Here is a 22413-nt window from a genome sequence, read left to right on the forward strand (position 1 = left end):
TGATTAGGGGTGGACCATCCCATTGTCAATAGATAAGAAAGTGTTTGTTCAAACAAATACTACTTTTCTAAGAAAATGACTAAGTCTGAAAACAAGTAGCAAATAAAGGAGATATTTAATTCTTGATTCCAAAAGTGTTCTATCATTTTATATGACATATGATGATCCCACTGCCTCTGTTGTCTTGTCACAACTAAAGAGGTTAATACCATTTAGTTTTCTTCGACATAATTCGCGGTACCTTGTCGTAGTGGGAGAGTTTCTAGGAACTCACCTTCTTATGACTTGGGAGACACTAGTGATTAAAATCCATTGTGAGTTTAAACAAGTAATGGATTGTCAAGATAAGAAACTAAGAAGAAAGCCAATAGAACTATGGTTTAATCCATTCACATGGAATGACCTAAAGTTTTCTATTACAAGGACATAAAAGGAAATTTTCGTTAATAAGTCTATTCTATGGACTTAACAAAACTTCCTGTTCCTAGTATTATAGGTTTGAGTTTATCTAAACCTATGGCTTGTGGTATACACAGTAATTACTTACTCTAATGCAAGCAACTTACTTTAGTAAGATGCTGAAGCATTTTCTTTCTAATGGCAATCTATAGAAGCTTCACAACTTCTTAGGTATAGATTTTATTTATCTAAGGAAAAGTCTTAACTATTCCAGAAAAGATAAAGCCATGAAAGAATTTCTTACATCAACAGTGAGAGGTCTTAGATATGCTTTTGTATGCCTTAGACCGTACACCCGCTTGTTGAGTGGGAGTAATGAGTAGGTATCGATTAATCCAGAGAAGAACATTGGAAGACAATCAAGTAAATCTTAAGATAAAGAAGAGGAACTATATGTTAGTCTATAAGGGTGTGTTTAAAACTCTTAGACTACACCATATCAGATTTCGAAATTTGCCTATGTGCTAGTAAATCTTTCTGATAAGATGGTGGTTACTCTGGGGGTGGAATAGTGATTTTGGAGAAGTGTAAAAACCTATCTGAAGTCTCTAGGTCTACCAGAGAGAGACTGAATGTTAAAGCTGCAGGAAAGTTACTTATTCAGTCTAAGGAAAGTTCTATACATCTTTGGCACCATTCCAAATTGCCTTAAACTACTAGTGTTAATTTCCTGATTAACCAAAAGTAGTTGCCAAAGATATAGAATCCAGTATCCCAAGAGAGTAAACATATAGAGAGGAATTTCACATTATCAATGATTTTGTGATTAAGGAAGAGTAATAGTGGAGAAAAGGTTGTGGTTAATTCAACCTTTCAGATCCTATTACGAGGAGTTTACTACTACTACACTTGATTTGTATATCAAGGTGTTGAGATTATTTGAAACGCACTTTTTGTTTTATATTAGTGCAAGTGGGAGTTTGTTGGGTTTTATGCCCTAAATAAAACTCATTTCAATATAATCGATTTACTTATTAATATAGATCGTAAATAACATTTAATGTTGCATGGTTCACATGATTTATTTCATGATTATATGTACATAATGTATAAATTCATCTGAAACCCTTTTCACATACTTGATCCTGTTTATTGTGTCGTCAACACATTGGAAAGTAAACATGACTATGTGAATAAAGTTTCCTAGATTTATCAGACATAGGGTTTTACTGATATGATAATCTACAACAAGAGTTTACTTGTATTTGGAGAAATACTATGTTCTTTCCAGAGCATTGGTTAAAGTAAAGCTCAGGTTGGATGCATGGAGTATGCATCGGAAGGGACCGATATTGAACTTTGACTTAGATTTATTAAACTTACCGTAATATCTATTCAAGTCAATATCGCCTAGTTGATCCTAGATCAAATGTTCTTAATCCTGTTATGATTAGGCTCAATCTTGAAAGGCTATTCGTGTTCTTTGATTTGTTAGTTAAGCCTACTTTTAGGTCAGGGTGATACGTACATTTTGGGAACACGGTAGTGCAATTGAGTGGGAGCGCTAGCATAAACATGGAATCTATAGCTTCTATCTGGCAAATAGTAAGCAAAGGATGATCTCCTTCGAGCTTGACCAAACGAACATAAATGGTAGAGTACTCATTTCACATTAGCTGAAATATCATTTATACGGGGTCAAGTGTTTTAAGGAATAAATACATTGTAGGGTGTAACGGTAATTTAATCCCTTTACAGTGTAGATCATTCATATAGAGGATCATTGATCACATTAGGATTATAACAATGGATAACTAATGATGTGTCTATATGGTGGAACATATAGAGCATTCTATATACTGAGAGTGCAATTCTAAGTTCTATGCGTGGATTCAACGAAGAATTAATAAGTTAGTGAATTTTAGTGCTAAATTCTTGATCTACTTATTGGAAGCTCGGTTATATAGACCCATGGTCCCCCCACTAGTTGAGATAATATTGCTTGTAAGACTCATGTAATTGGTTTTGATTAATCAATTATAATTCTCAAATTAGACTATGTCTATTTGTGAATTTTTCACTAAGTAAGGGCGAAATTGTAAAGAAAGAGTTTATAGGGGCATATTTGTTAATTATGATACTTTCTATGGTTCAATTAATAAATATGATAAATGACAATATTATTTAATAATTATTTATAGTTATTAAATAGTTAGAATTGGCATTTAAATGGTTGAATTAGGAAATTGGTATTTTTGAGAAAATCAGATACAAAAGGTGTTAAAATTGCAAAATTGCAAAGCCCAAGGCCCAATCCATTAAGTGTATGGTCGGCCACCTTTGTAGCTTTTTTAAATGATTTTTTTCATTATTTTAATGCCATATAATTCAAATCAAACCCTAGAGGAATGCTATAAATAGATAGTGAAGGCTTCAGGAAAAACACACTTTCTGAATCAGAAAAACCTGAGCCTCCACTCTCTTCTCTAGCCGCCACTCTCTCTCTCTTTTCTTCCTCAATATTTCGAACCTCTCTTAGTGATTAGAGTAGTGCCCACACACATCAAGTGATACCTCAATCATAGTGAGGAAGATCGTGAAGAAAGATCATCAGCAAAGGAGATTCAGCATCAAAGATTCAGAGAAAGAGATCCAGGTTCAGATATTGATAATGCTCTGCTACAGAAAGGAATCAAGGGCTAGATATCTGAACGGAAGGAGTCATTATATTCCGCTGCACCCAATGTAAGGTTTCTTAAACTTTATATGTGTTTATTTTATCGTTTTAGAAAGTTCATATTTAGGATGTTAATAAACATACTTGTGAGTAGATCTAAGATCCTGGTAAAATAATTTCCAACAGTATTGTGACTAAGAGCACATCTAGTCACAATAAATTGTGATTTTTGTGACCAATACCTTTAGCCACGGACCTTTTAGTCACAACATAAGAATGTTAATTTATATTTTGTCACAAGTTTTTTTCTTTTAGTCACAAATTTTATTGTGACTAAAAGTAAAATTTTTTGTAGTGATGTTAGGTTGTTTTTAGTATTATTTTTAGATTAATTTTAATGTATTTTTAATTTAATTTTACTCGTATTTGGAGCAATTTTACGCTTATCATCTTTTATTTTTGCAAATTTAAAATAGAGGAAGATTTGAAAGATATCAAAGGAAAATGAAAAAAAAAAAGATAGAAGATCACATTAAAATCACTGTGCGAAAATTAGGATTCTGCATAGAAAAAAGATTGCACGCCTTGAAAACGTGGGGAAATTGCACAGGGGCCGCGGCCCAAGAATGGGCATGTCGCGACCCATATCGTGAACAACAGGCATCATCGTGTGAAGATTACACACGGGCCGCGGCCCATGAAGGAGCATGCCGCGGCCCGCCCCTATTCCGAAGCAGAAAAAGATTTCTTTTCTCAACGTGGACTTATTATGGTTGCCTAATTCAAAGTTGAATAGAATTTTTAGCATGTGCGATTTTTCTATCTTTTTAGTCCATTAATGGCTATATATGGAGTGAACTTCAATTGATTTTGGTAGGCAATTTAGAAGGAAGTGCACGAATTTTAGAGACCAACTTCAATACTGGAGGCATTCTTCAGAGGGTTTTTAACATTTTTTTCTTCTCTATTTTCCTCTCTTTTCTTAAGTTAATATGTGTGATATGAGTAGCTAAACATTTAATTAGGATTTAGATGGAGATTGTTGACATTATTTTATGATTTTGAATATGATTTATTTTCCCTCAATTTCAATGTATTCTATTTCATTCGTACTTAATTACTTTTAATTGCCAGATCACCAATTAACTGTCTATGATTTTGATGCGAGATTTGAGAAGTGAGTGTTAATTATGCTATAGTGAAATAGAACTGAATTTTGATATAGGACGAGAGTACATGTATGGTTTAGATAGTCTATAAGGTTTCTGTGTTTAATGTCTGTTGCATGTTTAATTTATCACGAGAGTAGAAAATTTACATGTAATTGAGGTTTATATATCTGAGAAGACTATAAATTACCTTAGTAAACCTGCTATTGCATAAAAATTGGTAATAGGAAGATAATCATATTAGGCCATAATCAATAGATACAATTGAAGTCAAAGCCCTAACTTTAATCATCGTTAATTTCCTTTTTGATTTATTTGCTTCTTAATTTCACTGTTTCTTTACTGTTTCTAAATTTAATTTTCTTTTAATTTTGACATAACCGAATAGAAGTAAAGATTTAATTTTAAAAAACTAGGATTAACCTCACTCTTTGTGAGTCTATTACTTGTTTACGATATGTACACTTGCGTGTTGATAATACCACAACAGTATAAAAAGGAAAAGATATAATCTTAAGATCTCTTTAATTATGTCCCCTCAATTAAACCAAATCACGAAGAAACTCTGCAGATCCGAGACAGGCCAAGATCGAGAGATATGCAGAGATCCACATGGCCTTGTTTCAACCTCCAGAATACGAAAGACTTATTATTACCACTTTGGAACCTTACCGAGTACTGGCCCAAACTCAAAGTTTTCTCAAGCAATACTCAGAAGGGAACTCGAAGAGTCTGTCACAGATGCTGACCACCCAAAAAGAATGTGAATGTCTACCTTACATATAAACTAATAACACTAACAAAAAGGAAGAATTAATGTTGAGGTAGAAGGTGGGACTATATTTGATGCTACAAATTCTTTTGGTTTTGGCTTTATTGCTAGAAATTGTAATGGTCAGATTATTGAAGCTGTCTCAATTGGTTGGTAAGTCGGGCCAAGTTTCACCTGAGATTGTCAAAGTAATTAGGATCAAAGAAACCCTCACTTAAATTAATTAAGAACAAATGTTGGCAAGGTGTCTCACTTAAAAGTGACTGTTTTGTAGTTGTTTAAGCCATTGAAAGTTCTATCCAAATGCCTTCTGATTTTAGGGCTCGTTTGGAACGCCGTACAAGGTCGTATTGTATTGTATTGTATTATATTGAATTGTATTTTATGCAATATTTTTATGTAAAACTATATGTGGTATTAACTTTTATGGACACCTAAATATATAATATTTTAGTATAAATTAAAGTTTAACATAGTATTATATAAAAATATGATATATAATCCAAGACAATATAATACAATACAATACAATACGACCTAATACAGCGTTCCAAACGAGCCCTTAGTCTTTTAATTGGTTTTGAAATGTAAACATCTTTTGGAAAATTCGAGTAATGTCAATTTTATATTTTGTCAAAATACGTTCTGTTAAAGAGGACACATTTTCTTACTATGTTCTTGTATTTCGTCCATTCATATTTTTTTATGACTACAACCCTCTTTTTGAGTTGTTGGAGATTGTAATGGCTGATGTTAATAAAATGCCATTTTTCCATTCGAAAAAAGGTAGAATAATTAACATCTACACTTATTAATCTATGACTATTATTATCCCAAATAATGGATAAATTAAATATGACATTTTTTTTTCTTCCATTTATCGATTAGTAATAATTCATCAGATGTATACTTATAACATAATTAATTAAGAACTTCCATATATCATTATCAGGTCCTTTAATATTAATGCCCTCTGATTATTAACTACATAATTTTTACAAAACATTATCATTATCACCACTACTATTTATAATATGATGATGATGAGGAGTATCATTCTGTTGAAGTGGACTATGAACGACAATAGGGCTTTTAACGACGTGGCGAGGACTTTTCCATGCCAGAGAACCAGAAACCATTGATCCCGCGCTAAACGACATCTTATTCGCCTTCACCACAACCTTGAAACTCCTCCTCTGCATGGTCCCAGTGAAAGACAGGGTAGATGGGGTCACAGTGATCTCAACTCCTTTCGGAGGCTTAACCGCCACATTGTACACGGCCTTGGCCTGACCAACATTGGTCACAGTCCTTCGGTATACCCCATACGTCGTCGTTGTGTTAGAATTTACCGTAAGCTGGAATGTGGGGTAGTTGAGAGCGTCGTAGCCGAGTCCAGGGATAAGTGAGGAGCAGTTTACGGATCTGGAACCGACTAAATGAGCTATAGATGAGCTGTTGAAGCCCTCCAGGCAAAGGAACTGGATATACGACATCTCTTTCATGTCGTAGACTAAGCCTGGACTGACGGCTCTTCTTGGGTTTACTTGTCCAGCTCCGTAAGCGAATTCTCCATCCGCGTTCACCCTTCGGCTCATTGGAGTTGCTTCATTATTTTCAAAGGAATAATAAGGTAAAAGTACACTTTGGAAAAATTAATAAATTAATTAATAGGATTATTCGAATTCATAATGAGTACTTTTTACTATTTTAATTTAAGGCGTTCAAAACTAGATATGATATTTTATATAAGTTAGGGGTATTATTTTGTTATAGATCAAAATGTATAAAGTCTAATATTAAAATTCACCAATATGTTATGCATGACACTACTCTAAAAATAATAATACTGTTCACTTTAAAGTAAGATGATGTATACTACTATATTACTGAAATAGTGAAATAACATATAAATTAAGGTATAGGTATATAATTATAAGATGATATATATATATATATAATTTATTTACCAGTAGTGATAATAGCAGATCGAATGGCAGCAGGAGACCAATGTGGGTGGAATGATTTAACGTAGGCGGCTACGCCGGCCACGTGTGGACAGGCCATGGAAGTACCGGACATGAGGGTGAATTTTGAGAATTGTGTGTCGCCTTTCAACCCAGTAAGCGACTTTAATGGAGTGTACGATGCCAATATGTCAATCCCTGGTGCTGCAATATCAGGCTGTATATATATATATTTATGACTTTGTAAGATTCATTTCAAACTAACACTATACTCATTCCAATTAATTATTATGCAATTATTTGAATACAAATATAGACCTTGAGTACGCGCTTAGATGCTTGATTTGGACCCCGAGATGAAAACGACGCAATAAACGGAGCACGGATTTTTACTTCGGTGGTCTTGTGTATCACTGCCGATGGTGCTCTGTAATGTGTTAAACAAAATGCCCCACTCAGTTATTTTGAGTTGGTAAATTATAAACAGTAATTGATTACTCACAAATCAATTTTATCTGAGTACGTATACGTACTTAGTCGAATGAATATAATTGTCGATTGTTTGACCAACGGTAGAGTTCACTAGGGTCCCTGGAGCCATAAAAATTTGGGCAGCATCGAGAAATTGTTCATTTTCCAATATAATACCAACCCCTCCAATTCCTTTTACCACAGAATCAGTGCCCCAATTTGCAAGCGAGCACAAAACAAGTTTTCCTTTTGCTTTCCTGGCGTCTAAAGTACCATCGAAACAGAACCTGTTGTTTAATATTATCACTTAAGTTTAATATGTACATTCATATATATAACATAGTTATATTTTAATGAAGAGTGTGTTGTTACGTACGTACCTTGCTTGATCTTTGCTTTCTGCGTTCTGAGCTATATCTGTCCCACTAACAAGAGGGTATAGCTTTTGGTTTGGATTGAATGTGTTTATTCCAACTCCCTGCATTTTATTAGATGATATGTTATTCTCTGTTATTATTATTTATTATAACAATTTTTCTCTTTTTTATAAAATACTAGTGAAATAATACGTGCGGACCTTGTGTTTTGTAAAAGTTATTAATTGGACATTTTATTTTATTAAATGATAAAATAGACCCTGTATTTTCCAAAATTATACAAATAGGACCCTGAATTAATTTTTTGTTAAAATAAAACTTAATAATAATTTAATCTAGAGATGTTATAACAAAACTGATTACATTTTCTATATGTATTCGTAATAAAAATTGTCTTAAAGTTAGTTATATTAAAAAAAAAAATTGTTGAAAATTGAGCTTAGAGTTTTATTTTTACCATTTTGAAAATTACAAGGTTCATTTTGTCATTTAACAAAACAGAGTGTCCAATTGGTAATTTTTACAAAACAGAGGGTCCAAAATGGTATTTACCCAAAAAAAATTATAAAATACAATATTTTTATATTATATAATTTATAAATAATTATATTATTAAGCTATGTATTATAAATAATTATATTATTTTAATAATTATACGAAAAATCATTATTTTACTAATTTTTTATAATTATTGATAATATTTATACACAAATTATAATATATGTATATTATTTCTATGATTAATACAAATATAGTTATTTATTCAAAAAAATACAAATATAATTATTTATATTGATTTATTATATAATGATTAGCTAATATAATAATTATTCATTTTTAAAAAATATATTATTATAATTATATAAGAAAATTAGAATATTCTACTAATTTTTATAATTAATAGTAATGTTTATGATTAATTAATTATAATATATGTATATTGTATTATATGATTATTTATATATTGATTTGTTGGATGATTATTGGCTAATATATAATTATCATTAGGAATTAATTGAAAGCAAAAAAAATAGCAAAATATAATGTAATTTACATTAAAATATAAAAAAATTTAATGAAAACATAAAATAAAAGGTTAAAATAGTAATTTAAATGTAAAGCCTAAAAATTATTGACACTTTTATATAGTTATAGATTATACATGCATATTCACATCATCTATATTAAATTAGTTAGCTATTGTTAAAGAGTTAGTGTGAGGAAAGGTAATTTATATATGAGAAATGTTAAGATTGGTGTTTAGCATTTTTTTTATTTGTCAATATCACTATTAGTCTAATTAATTATTAGATTCTATATAATTTGATGTAATTTAAGGAGTATCGTCAACCAATCATAAAGCGGCATATTAGACACCACTAATACCTAATAATAATACTCTTTATATATATTTATGAGTTATTACTCTCATTTATTTCAATTAATTTTAAAATAGGAACTCATGGCCAGACCTTACAATTTTAATATAGCCTTCAAAGCTAAATAAAATTTTGACGATAAAAAAGAGCCCCTTATAATTCTAGAATAGTGAGTAAAAAGGTGCAAAAATAAGCACCATTTTAAAAGAGATGTTAGAATCCTCGTGCACTTTATCATACACACTCACCAAATTTTACTTTCTCAAATCATACAATTCCAAATTCTAATAGCTATAGCTTATAACTAGTTTCTTTATTTTAGCATTAATTTGAATAAAATAAAACTTATTACTTACCATAAAGCTCTTCCCATTACCAAGTTGGATTTGGCTCTTGAAACTCCTATCAATACCACTAGCTGCTATAGTAAACAACCACGGCGCGGTATTAGTGACCATGCCTAGAGCCGGGCCATCATTTCCAGCCGAGGCAACGGTGATGATTCCCTTCTTCAATGCGTGAAATGACCCAACCGCTATAGAATCCGTCAAAAAGTCCGCCGACCCCCCACCAATGGAGACTGATATGACATCGACACCGTCTTCGATAGCAGCCTCAAAAGCAGCAAGAATATCCATGTCAGCACAGCCGAAGGAAGCCCAGCACACCTTGTACATGGCCACCCTAGCCGAGGGCACTGCACCACGCGCCGTCCCATTGGCAAGACCGAAGAGGCTTGCGTTCGGTATGACATTGCCGACCGCTGTGGACGAAGTGTGAGTACCGTGACCATCAGCATCCACCGGCGAAGAGATGTCCGACGGGTCATTATTTCCGTCAAGTTTGAAGTACTTGGCTCCTATAAGCTTGCTAAAAATAGGGAAACAATATAATGATAATTAATATGTAATTAGCTAGCCATACAGAAAACAAATTCTAGTGCATATATACATATATTTATGACATTGAAATAAATATATACTTGTTGCATCCAGAGAAATTAGCGGCACGAACACAGCTTCCTTTCCATTTCTTGGGTATAGGCCCAAATCCATCATCCTTGAAACTTTCGGATCCTGGAGTGATCCCTGTCACACACGCAAATATAAAGAATTTATTATTAAGAAAACTGCAATGACAGATATATATACAAGTAGAAAATATTAATTTAACCTGTATCCAAAAGACCGACAATAACATCACTTTCTGATTTTAATTTTCTTCTAGATGTTATAGGGAAGCCAGTGAAGTCCCAGGATCTTGTTGTGTGTAGCTTCCGGTACTGGTTTGGAATTACAGAGAGTACTTCGTCCATCTCTATTAATTAAAATATATATTTACAAATAAGTTATTCACATGAATTAATTATTAATGTGTGTTTTTGAAAGTTTGATCATTCATTATATAAGAGAGAAAATTAGGGGGGGAAATACATTAATAGTAGTTTGGTTTAAACATACGAGATAATTTGTTGGCTTCATCACTGGAAAGCTTGGCAGCGAATGCATTGATGCTCTTGGTGTAGCTATACACCATGGATTCCTTAGCTTCAACAAGGCTGATCAATTACAGCAATTTAATTTTAAGACCTTATGTAATGCATGCATATATAAAAAAAATTGACATATGTAGAAATTAATACATTTTTTTTTGCTGAAAAAATAAACACTTCATGCATGTTCATTTGTATATATTTATTAATTAAGCCGTGCTACAAAATTAATATATATATTATTTGAAAAATATTAATTAAGGGATACCTTACACTACATGGGGTTATCATAAAATATCTAATAGCAATGTCGTATTATTTTATTAATCCACACCGCAAAAGTAAAGTGCATTGTAATCTACGTACACACATGAAATATTGATACCATTTTCATTCGGTAATATTAATTGATAGAGCATTGCTATTGGGCACCAGTGGTGTCTAGCACCTTCTAGATGTGTCGACTTGCAATTGGCTAGCGATACTCTATAAAAATTATTATATTAAACTATATGGGACCCGATACTTAATTGCACCAATAGCGATATTGACACGTATGAGGGTGGTAGGCACCAATGGTGCCCTTTAGCATTTCTCTAATTGATATGTTTTTCAGTAATTGACTGTTATTTGACATATCTTGTGTCATTTTATTATGATTGGTTTTATTAGAATATCACAACTAGAGGGTATTAGTCACTAGTGTTATAATTACACATCCATATTACTTATTTAGTGTGAACTACATCTTCTATCAAAATAAAATAAAATAAAAATAAAAGGGACTACATCTAAAATTATCTATACATTTAATATAAATCATAAATTATTGAATCAAAGATGACTTTTTGGTTAAGAATGAAAAAGGTCTCTCTACTCTTAGAAGAAAAAACATTATTACTTCTTAACTTATTAAAATTATAGTTAGAGGGTTATTTTTTATTGTAAAATTTTTTTATATATATAATTGGCCGTTTGGCCATATTATTCGATCCAAGAGATCAGACAAACCTTTGTTTGACAGAGGAAAGGATGTTGAAGTGTGTTTCGACTGCGGATTCTTGTTGAATCCCCGGACGATCTTCCAAGTAGACTATATAAAAGCTCTGCATGCAAAAATAATATAATTATATTATTATTGATTGTATGTAATGAGAAACTAATTAAATAAAGATAAAAGATATACTATATGATGATGATGATCACTAACCTTTTCCCCTAATCCCTTTACACTACTAACAACCCCATGAGTAAAGATGATATGAAGAAGAACAAGAAGAGGGAGACATAGATTCTTGCTCCTTTTCATTATTACTATTGTTATTATTAGTTGCTTAAACGTGGGATTTGGGGTTGTATACGTTATTAGGCACAAGGCTTCCCTTTTATAGAGGCACTCAAAGATTAGTACAAGAGAAACTAAAAACAATTTATATAACAGAATTTAGTATAAAAATAAAAACAAAAGGATAAAATAAGAGAAAAGGCTTATGACTTCTCATGTTATGGCTGAGGTGTTTTCAGTTGAGAAGTCTTAAAAGGAAGACAACAGAAATTCTGGTCTGGCTTTCTATAAGGCTCCCTATCTAGACGTTATTATTATTATTATTATTGTCATTTTCTCTGGCCAATAAGATTGCTTCTTTTGGAGAAGCTTGTTGGAAAAACTGTTAGAGATTATTATATATTAAATAAAATCTATATATATATATAATCGATTTGCTAATAATAAATCGAGTGTATATGCGGATTGAGTAATTGAGCTTCACTTCTCTTTATTCTTTTTAGATGAACATTGTTATTGAGCACAGTAGTGCCTAATACCTTTAAGACGTGTTAATTTGCGATTAGCTTGCAATACTTCTTAAAAATTATTATAAAATTATATGGGACCTGATACTTAGTTGGATCAATAACTATATTGATACGTAGAAGGGTGCTAGGCCCCACTGATGCCTTTTACATTTCTCTTTTTAGATAGAATTTACTCTTAGTACAAAATGAGTGAAGAGCTCGGAAAGCAATTATCTAGTATTTATAAGTGATATATTCCATTAATATTTATATCATATTAATTGTTAAAATATTTTGACAATTAAGAAAATATAAAATCAATTTACAATTTTATGCACAATATTATATAGTCTTGTTTCACTTAGTTTCTGTAAGTATTAATTTTTTTAATTTTTTAGAATTAAAAAAAAATCTTATACTAGTGTTTGGATAAGAAATGAAAAATCATTTTTTAATTTAAAAGTCCTAAAAGAAACTAAGATATGTAAGTTCTCCCAAAATGATCGACTTTTGAGAAATTATTTTTAATATTAAAATAATTTACACAATTCTTATTTTACTCACAATTTTATTTTAATAATATCTAAATATTTTAAAAAGTATTTTTTATTCAAAAAAATCTTCATATAATAATTATTTAAATAGTAAAAAATAAATCAAATTTATACTTATATACTTTTATCTATAAACAAAAGTAAAAACTTAATCAAACTAAAATTTGATCATTTTTTTATTTATTGAATTTGTAAACTTTATAACAAAATATATATAATAAAATAAAAATTGCAGGCCTATTACCCAACATGTGGGTCATATTTATCTATATGTACAATATGTACTTAGTGTTTTTTATACAATTTCTTTATTATATGTATAGATAATAGATAATGGATTTTATAGAATCAGTTCCTCGTTGGTTAAGGATAGTTTCATATATAGTCAAATACTTTACCTTTAATACTAATTTAGCAATGACACATATAATTTTTTTTGCTGAATTTTAGAAATGATATATTATTACTTTGATATCTCTCTATTAGTACATAGTAACCACCAATTAAAATAAGATTGTGATACTTTGGAATAATTACATGATTAATTAACTACCTAGAAATTAAAGCCAGTGCTATCTAGTAATATTGTAAAAAAAGAGAAAAATAGAAAAATGAAAAAGAGGAAAGGGATTGCTTAACAATAGTACTCTATCCCTTGACCTCCAATTCAAGCAAAATGACACAGGAATTCTTTGGTGAATGAGAGGATAGCTTAAAGTTTCTCAACAAGGATTGTTTAGCTAGAAATTAATTTTTATATAATTGAGTTTGCTTACCTTATAAATTTTTAACCTCATGGTCTAGAAAGATAAGAAAAGTGCCCCAACTTGACTAATATTATAATTACCACTTGGTTTACTTAATTACTATTTATTTTTCTTCACAAACGTAGATAGAAGGACAGAGGTGGGTTAGCTTAGCTTTATATATACCGTATGTACATAAAAGAGATTATTTATATGTCACTATTGTAACATACTTTAAATATTAGTAGAAGTGAAAGAGGGATAACCTCTAACCACAAAAACTCACTGTCTAACTAATTAAAAAATATGCAAATGTGATCTTGAAAGAAAAATTTACATATATTGAACAACTTTATCAATTTGATCTATTTTCACTTTATCAATTTAAATTATTATTATCATTTAAATTTAGACAGAAATACACCTATTCGTGCTATTAATTTTTCTAATGAGCATCCACTCTTCAATAAATTAATGTTACGAAATTGCTATGCAAGATTATATTTTAGTTTTAAAAAATTATACCTTAAAAGTTGAAATTTGGTGAATATTGTTTAATTATATTATTGTCATTAATTATTTAATTTATTATTTAATCATGTTTTATATTAATTTACATTGTGCTAATTAAATATAACATATTTCATTTTTTATGTCATATTTAACATCAAAATAATATAATAAAAAATGCAGGTAAAAAAGGTTGTAATTTTTATTTTTAAAAAATAATAAAAAAAAAAATTGAAGGTTGCAATTTATATTAAAATTAAATTGGGGATTTTCTTAAATATAAGAAAAAAAAATATTTTAAATTTTCGTGTTTTTCTTGAAAAATTGTATCAATCTTTTGGGCTAGTTAGAAATGGGTCGTGGGTGTTTATGATTTACAGTCATTACGAAGTGGCTCCGCCGGAAACTCGCAGAGACTTAAACCCTAGTTATCAGCTAAAACCCTCAAATGTTCCTCGCTAAGCTCTCCCGCCAAAATCGATCTCCACTCGCGCTTGCATTCACGTTCTCTACGCGCCACCTCTCCTCCTCCAATCTCTACGATCGGTACTCCTTCAGACCCCCACCCTCTCTCGTTCCAGAACCCCAGAACATTGAGCCCCACCCTGACTCCAGGACCAATAATCTCAAGAAAAAGAAGAAACCCCAGTACCGGCCACCCTCCTCGCTCGACCGTACTGGCTCCAAACCCATTCATTCAGAGCTTCCGTTCGATTTCAGGTATAGTTACACGGAAACCAGCCCAACGGTGCGGCCTATCGGCCTAAGGGAACCGAAGTATTCGCCGTTTGGGCCGGGTAGGATTGACCGCGAATGGACCGGGGTTTGTGCTCCGGCGTTAGACCCAAAGGTCCGGTCCGTTGAGGGAGTGGAGGAGGAGGACCCGAATTTGGAGAAGAAGAGGAAGTTGACGAGAGGGAGAATTCAGGGTGAGCCGCTCACTGGGGCAGAGAGGAAAATTTTGGTCGAGAACTGTCAGAGGCACAAGACCAGCCGTCAAGTTAATCTGGGTATGATCCCTTTTGGAATTTGTTTTATACATCGCAGAGTATAATGTGAAACTTTCTTGTTCTTTGTCAGTTTTAGATGTGAGTACTTGGTTTCTAACAATTTCCATTAGAGAACAACATTTTGAAGCTTACATTGAGTTCGGTTGTGGCTTGAATTTTATTGCTATGGTATTGTAGTGTGTAACCTGCCATTTTGTTTTTATTTTCTTCAAGTCTTTAATAGGCATAGCAAGAGATGGCGACATCTGTATGGATTGTTAAATATAGCTTCTTGCTTTTGATGTTACTCACATGGTGAAAAAGGAACGATTCTTAGTGTTTTTTATTCTCATGTTTGAGCTAAAGTTTGAAGACCCTTGTATTGGCATTACTTATTAATACCACGTCTTAATATTTCATTGTAATTTTCAGCTATTCTGCAGTTAATGTGGCTCCTATATTGAGTTTGCATATAGTGGTGAAAAGATTGTATGTTTCTCTTTTCCTCTTCTTATTTATGTTTTTGTCTCAATTGTTAGCTTTGTGCTATTTTTGTAGGAAGAGATGGTCTAACACACAATATGCTGAATGACATTCATAATCATTGGAAACATGCTGAAGCAGTGAGGATAAAATGTCTAGGCGTTCCAACTGTTGACATGAAAAATGTGTGCACCCAGCTTGAGGTACCTTAGTTACCTACCTTTTATTATATCACCATTCCTGCTACTTAAAGCACCTTGGAAGTAGTTTTATTCAAATCCCTATTTTCCTTTACCAACTTCGTAAGCTTTTGGTGTGTACTGCTGTCATACCTCTCATTTAAGTTTGCCATTAGCATTAGTTTTTAATGTTTTTCCTTTTCCTTCTCAAACAATTCTACTTGCGAGCTGAGTGGAAATTGTTTAAGGCTATATTGCTATTCACATTAAGAAGCCGTTACAGATTATCTGATTCACTGCATGTTAGCACCTGCAAGCATATATTTTGTCAATTTTATTTGTATTCCTTGTTCCTTGTAAAAGCTTCAAATAACATTTTCATGTTTTTGTTACAGGACAAAACTTTTGGAAAAATTATCCACAAACAGGGTGGTCTTCTTATGTTGTACAGGGGCAGGAACTATAATCCTAAAAAGAGACCTGTAATTCCATTAATGATGTGGAGACCTCATGAGCCCATATATCCAAGGCTGATCAAAACTACAATTGATGGCTTAAGCATAGAGGAAACAAAGGAAATGAGAAAGAGAGGATTAGCTGTTCCTGTTCTAACAAAACTTGGTATTTTATTTTTCTGTTTTGTGGTTTTCAGTTGTTGGTACTATATGTTTTTGCCGTGACTAATAGAACTAATTGAAAATGCAGCCAAAAACGGTTATTATGGCAGTCTGGTACCAATGGTCAGAGATGCTTTTCTCTTTGCTGATTTGGTTCGGATCGATTGCCAAGGTCTTGAGAAAAGTGATTACAAAAAAATAGGCTGCAAACTAAGGGTAAATAGCATCTTTTAATTAACATAGCTTTTGCATAAAGACTTGCATGTTATCTTTACATATCCTTATACGATCTCAGCCCTTGTTTGTTTCTATCATTTATACAGAAGTCTATGTAGGATTAAGATAAAACAAGGTGATTTAAGTCCCAGTTCCCGTTAAGTTTTGGGAATACTGAATTGCAGATTCCACTCATATGTGTGTTTGTCAGTTATCTTTCTTTTCTTCTTATTTAATTTGTAAAATTGATGCTCTAATTTCTTCAGTTAATTTCCACTGATGCGTCGTTCCTGGCCATTGTTCCAGCTTCCACATATTTCTAACTATACCCAGATGCCATAACTTAGGTTTCTAGTTTTCATCTCAATTATGCTGTTAAAGATTTGTAATAAGGAAGTTATATTGTTATAGATAGGCATGATGGGGTTTTCATTTTAGTTAAAACCTGGTCTAAACTTTTTATTTAATTAATTTAGTCATTTACATTATTGATTTAGTTTGGTGTTGCCACAGGATCTGGTGCCATGTATACCGGTAACATTTGATAAGGAGCAGATTGTGGTTTGGAGGGGAAAGGATTATAAGCCTCCAGAGGATGGATACTTCGCAGCTACAGATCAGAATTCAGTAGATGACTCAAATATGATTTCTGCTGCCGACAAACATGAAAGCAATGTAGAAGACAATGACAGCCAGTCAAGCTGATTATAAGTTGTTCCTTTCTTGCTGAATTTTTGATAATTGCATTTCCAGGAGTTTCTGCCCGCAAAAGAAGAGAATATGTGTGCTTTCTGGAAGTTTGGCAACACAAAATATCCACAGAATATCTTTGCGGATGGAGATCATTACCAGAAAACGATCCAATATAAGAATAGCAATAAGAGTTTCACATAGTAAAAGGCAAAGCCAATTAGTGTATAGATAGATTCTTTTGGCAGATGATAGAATTGCCAGCAATTGTACATGGTGTGATAACTTCATTAGTTTACACCAATTTGTAAGAGTTGGTCTCATCTTTTTAGCTTTAACCTTCAACCAGATGAAAAGGGGTTTGTTGCTTTGGTGCACTGGGCCTATAGCCCATTCCCATCCAGGTTCCAGTATTGAGTCCCATTCGGGCAAAGCATTTGTAGGGCCATTTATGAAGAGAATAATAAACAAACACCTAAATTATACAAAACTACCATTAGATTCAAGTTACGTTAATATGTTGTGACAACTTGCTCTATGTCAAACTGACTGAATTAGATAGGGATAGATCTAACATTAAAAAAAAGAAGGGACTGTGTCTTCTCATGTGATGTGAATACCATGTGATTGAGGTCAACATGTGACAGATATCACCTAACCCTAATCTCACTGTAATATGCTAATAATAAAAAGAAACTACAAAAGATAAAATAAACCACCAATATCATCATCATTAGCTGGTTAAACACTCTATTGTAATTTTATTTAATGACAATAAAAGCTGTCATATGTCAAATTTGCATTATATGGATCTAGCCAAAATTGCTTAAAATATAATAAAACTAAAAAAAAAAATGAAGAAGAAGAATTCCCCCAAGCTTTTGTTAGAATCTTAGCCATCTAATATTTTATTAAAGAATCTTAACAATCTTAATTAATATTACATATGATAGCAGAGACCAGCCAGATTTCAAAATGCTATATGTTTTTCAAATTAAGGAGAGACTGAAATATTGTTTATCTTAATTTAGAAGATTTTTTCTTGAAAGAAATAGTAACATAAAATTAATAGTTGACAAGGTTTATGCCTCCTGAGCGCATGTGGCTACGTCGTGAGATGAGATGATGAAAATTATAGTGTGGAGTACATGTCTCACGGCTCACGCTTTATTATTTTTAGGGAAATTTGTGGCAAAAATACTTATTTTATTTACTTTGTTGCAAATAAATACTCAAATTCTAAAAATTGCGGCATTAATACTCAAATCTCACTTTTTTATTATTCCGTAAGTACTCATTCCGTTTCTGTTAGTTTTAGTAAACACATGAAGCATCTAGATTAATTACTATTTTTTCATGTATTAATTATGAAAACCTATTTTCAATCAAATTTAATTTATAAAAAATAATCAAAACAAAACTAAATAAACCTAAACTTTTATTCAGTAAAGAGTAAAATAATTCTAAAATTAAATAAGCCAAAATCTGAATCCGAAAAATTACGATATCGTCTCCCCCCTCCAATCTACTCACCCCATGAATCTAACCCCACCATCCCATAAATCAATCCCATCTACCCATAAACAGCAATGAGGATGCCCTGAAATCGAACCCCAAACCCCAAAAAAATTGAAACATATTATCTTTACTTTTCTTTTTCCTGATCAATTTTCTAAGCAATATGGGCTTTTGATTTTAATAGTTGTTCAATTTCTTTTGATTCATATCCACTAATATCAGGCCTTGTTCTTTGTGATTTATTTTATTTTATTTTCATATAGCATTAACAATTGTTTTGACACATGTTTCTTTTTGCATCTTTAGATGAGGTTCTTCACTCTGAATCCTATATCTTTTTCTATGAAAGACTTTGAGCAGCGATTTCATTTTTTGCCCTCGATGTAAATGATAAATCCACTTTTAAGCTGCTCATCAATGTTGTCGGGGGTAGGGGATTCAGTTTCTGGGTTTGGGCTCGATTAGGGTGCTATTTTTATGAATGAATGGTTTCTTTCTAGTTCGGTTTCTAGATTTAGAGAGGGGGAAGACATTGTGGTTATGGGAAAATGGGGATTTAGATTTGGGTTGATTTAAATTTTAGTTTTTCTATTTTGGTTAATTTTTTTTTATTAAAAGTTTGTTAATTAATATGAAAAGAAATGGTTATTAATCAAGATATACAACACACATTTTTACTTAAACTAACATAAACGGAATGGGTACCTAACAGAATAAGAGAAAGTGAGATTTGAGTATTAAAGCCGCAATTTTTTGAATTTGAGTATTTATTAGCAACAAAATAGACAAAATGAGTATTTATGCCGCAAATTTCCCTTATTTTTATTAAAGGAAAAACAAAGGCTATTTTCAAAAATATGGGAAAAATTATTAAGTTTATGATAAATATGGCATAAAAAGTAAATGCCACTAAATATGGCATTATCTAACCAATTAAACTAAAAATATGGGTTTTTTTCTAAAAAAAACCATATAAGACATTAAAAAGAAATCTGAATTTAAAATTCATAAAAAATAAAAACTTAATTAAATTACCATAAAAAATATTAAAATTCTCTTCATATTTATTTTTTTTAAAAAATAAAACAAATAATACTATAGTGATTGCCGAAGTTGTCACTTGTGCTGGAAATCGGAATTTACTGCCGACACCGGAAAGTCGCCGGAGTAGCCGTCGGTGCCGGAAAAGTCGCCGGAGTTGCTGTCGGCGCCGAAAAAGTCATCAGAATTAGCATCGTCGCTGGAAAAATCACCAAGAAACTAGTTTCTTGATGTTAGAAACCGGTTTCTTAGTGATTTTTCCGGTAATTTTACTGGTGACAATGCCAAGTCCGACGACTATTCTGGAGTTTGATGTCGGTGCCGAAAAAGTTGCCGGAGTAGTTCCTGGTGTTGGAAAAATCGCCAGAGTTATTGCCGGCGTAAAAAAAGTCGTCAGAATTGGCATTATCGCCAGCAAAATCATTAGAAAAATCACCAAGAAAGTGGTTTTTTCATCAAGAAACTGGTTTCTTCACCAAGAAAGTGGTTTCTTCATCAAGGAACTAATTTTGTTACACAACAATAATAAAGATTATGAAAACAAAACAAAAATGATATACACTGAAAATAATTGAAACCAGTTTCATCAATTAACCAAATAGAGAAAAAAAAAATACAAAAAAAATTACCAAGAAACTGGTTTCTTCATCAAGAAACCGAAAAAAAACCAGTTTCTTGGTGATTAGTCCGATAATTTTTCCGGTGACAATGCCAATTTTGACGAATTTCTCGAGTTCTTGTCGATGCGAAAAAGTCACCGGAGTAGATGTCGGTGTATTAGTAGTCAGAGTTGCTACCAATGCTAGAAAATTCGTCATAATTGCCATTGTCGTCAGAAAAATTACCGGAAAAATTACCAAAAAACTGGTTTCTTCATCAAGAAACCAGAAACCAGTTTCTTGGTAATTTTTCCGGCGACTATGCCAATTCTGATGACTTTTCGAAGTTCTTGTCGTCGTAGGAAAAGTCGCCGGAGTAGCTGCTAGCGTCAGAAAAGTCGTCAGAATTGGCATTGTCAACGGAAAAATCACCAAGAAACCGGTTTCTTAGACTTCAAGAAACCGGTTTCTTGGTGATTTTTCAGTGATTTTTCCGGCAAAAATGCCAACTCCGACGAATTTTCCGGCACCGACCGCTACTCCGGTGACTTTTCCGGCACCGGCAGCAAACTCCGGTGACTTTTCCGGCATCAATGACAAATAAAAATTCCTAAACAAATAAAAACATTAAATATGGGATTTAGAAACCTAATTACATATATATGGCATATCACATACCATAAAAAAACTTAAAAATAAAAAAAATACCATATAAATTGGCCAAACTTAAATGTGCCATATTTATCATAAGAACTTTTAAAATCCCATACTAAGTGTAATTTCCTCAACATCTTTTACTACATGTAATGGGTACGGGGCCCATTTTTGTGTCCACTTATGCTTGAATTGATCCACCTCCTTATTCTTATCTTCTATAAATAAATAATAAAAGATTAAAAGGCCAAATATATTTGTTCATAAACAATGCCAAGTGAGTCTTTGAGAGCCACTCGTCTCCTCATACCACCAGCTATCGCACTCTTCCTCTCGTCTTTGCCGACCTAAACGTTGAATTGATTGATAGAACCATATTTGAGGTCTTTTATGATCCAACTCTTAAGTCAATGAAATTATTATATTAGTTATCTCATTTTTTTTTTCCAAGAGAATATTAATATATCAAGGAATTTAACACTGTTTGTTTTAAATATGTCTTTAAAAACCCTTCTGAAAAGTCAAATGGATTTCGATCACCCTCCCTCCTAATATAGCATTCAAATAGAGTTCGTATTCAAAAGACTGTTGTAGTAATAGTTTTACTAATTAATAAATCATAATATATTTTCATAAAATTAGCATAATTATTTGATATTTTGATAGCTGAAATATATTCGTTATTTTTTAAGTAGGATTTTAATATATTTACTTACACCACAAACATATCCTTCAATTGATATAAATTAGTCAAAAATCCAATGCTAAAATTAAGACACGTTTACATTAAATATTTAGCTGGTATAACTTTTTCATATTCCATTTCAAGTAAATATTTAATTAAGTGGCGTTAGAAAAATAAAGAAAGAAGATAATATATATGTTTTTTTTTACAAAAGAGATGAAATATATTTACCCCCAAAAAATAGTAGAATTTGGAAGAGAAAGTGAGTAGTTAAAAAAAGAATGAGAAAAAAGACATAAATATACAAAATAAATCAACATATACGAAGAAGCACGTGCCACGTGGCTATCAATAAATTAATGATTTTTCCCAATCGCCACCACTAAATTTTACAAATGGCATAAAATCTCGTACTGGAGTCGATTTTCACGCCAT

At 31.9% G+C, this 22413-nt stretch overlaps 2 protein-coding genes across 3 annotated transcripts; one reads left to right on the forward strand and one right to left on the reverse strand.

Annotated features, from left to right (window-relative positions):
* Positions 1-5942: 5942 nt before the first annotated feature.
* Positions 5943-12256, reverse strand: LOC115708338 (subtilisin-like protease SBT4.14). The gene is made up of 11 exons (XM_030636579.2): positions 11914-12256; positions 11715-11809; positions 10672-10769; positions 10385-10528; positions 10194-10299; positions 9568-10081; positions 7836-7933; positions 7518-7742; positions 7303-7411; positions 6988-7201; positions 5943-6623 (listed from the first exon to the last, which is right to left on the reverse strand). The coding sequence occupies exons 1-11, from the start codon at positions 12010-12012 to the stop codon at positions 6013-6015; spliced, it is 2313 nt and encodes a 770-aa protein (XP_030492439.2). The 5' UTR covers positions 12013-12256; the 3' UTR covers positions 5943-6012.
* Positions 12257-14493: 2237 nt separating this feature from the next.
* LOC115706957 (CRS2-associated factor 1, mitochondrial) lies at positions 14494-17971 on the forward strand. 2 transcript variants are annotated; one of them, XM_030634741.2, is made up of 5 exons: positions 14494-15317; positions 15855-15982; positions 16354-16579; positions 16664-16791; positions 17305-17971. In XM_030634741.2, exons 1-5 carry the CDS (start codon positions 14756-14758, stop codon positions 17494-17496), a joined length of 1236 nt encoding a protein of 411 aa, XP_030490601.2. In that variant the 5' UTR covers positions 14494-14755; the 3' UTR covers positions 17497-17971. The 2 variants fall into 2 exon arrangements, with proteins under 2 accessions (XP_030490601.2, XP_030490602.1); XM_030634742.2 differs by having other exon boundaries at positions 14613-15317; positions 16686-16791; positions 17305-17444.
* Positions 17972-22413: the final 4442 nt, after the last annotated feature.

The sequence above is a fragment of the Cannabis sativa genome, chromosome 1 (assembly GCF_029168945.1).
Source record: "Cannabis sativa cultivar Pink pepper isolate KNU-18-1 chromosome 1, ASM2916894v1, whole genome shotgun sequence".
Lineage (NCBI taxonomy): Eukaryota > Viridiplantae > Streptophyta > Magnoliopsida > Rosales > Cannabaceae > Cannabis > Cannabis sativa.

What these genes read in the sequence shown, in the direction of transcription:
- LOC115708338 (XM_030636579.2), bottom strand. Translation starts at nt 12,012, where the DNA reads ATGAAAAGGAGCAAGAATCTATGTCTCCCTCTTCTTGTTCTTCTTCAT. An exon ending in TAAAGGGATTAGGGGAAAAG is followed by an intron (nt 11,810 to 11,913) that starts GTTAGTGATCAT and finishes TTTTGCATGCAG; the next exon opens with AGCTTTTATATAGTCTACTT. An exon ending in AATTTCTCTGGATGCAACAA is followed by an intron (nt 10,082 to 10,193) that starts GTATATATTTAT and finishes CCCTATTTTTAG; the next exon opens with CAAGCTTATAGGAGCCAAGT.
- LOC115706957 (XM_030634741.2), top strand. Translation starts at nt 14,756, where the DNA reads ATGTTCCTCGCTAAGCTCTCCCGCCAAAATCGATCTCCACTCGCGCTT. An exon ending in ATGTGTGCACCCAGCTTGAG is followed by an intron (nt 15,983 to 16,353) that starts GTACCTTAGTTA and finishes TTTTTGTTACAG; the next exon opens with GACAAAACTTTTGGAAAAAT. An exon ending in TCCTGTTCTAACAAAACTTG is followed by an intron (nt 16,580 to 16,663) that starts GTATTTTATTTT and finishes TTGAAAATGCAG; the next exon opens with CCAAAAACGGTTATTATGGC.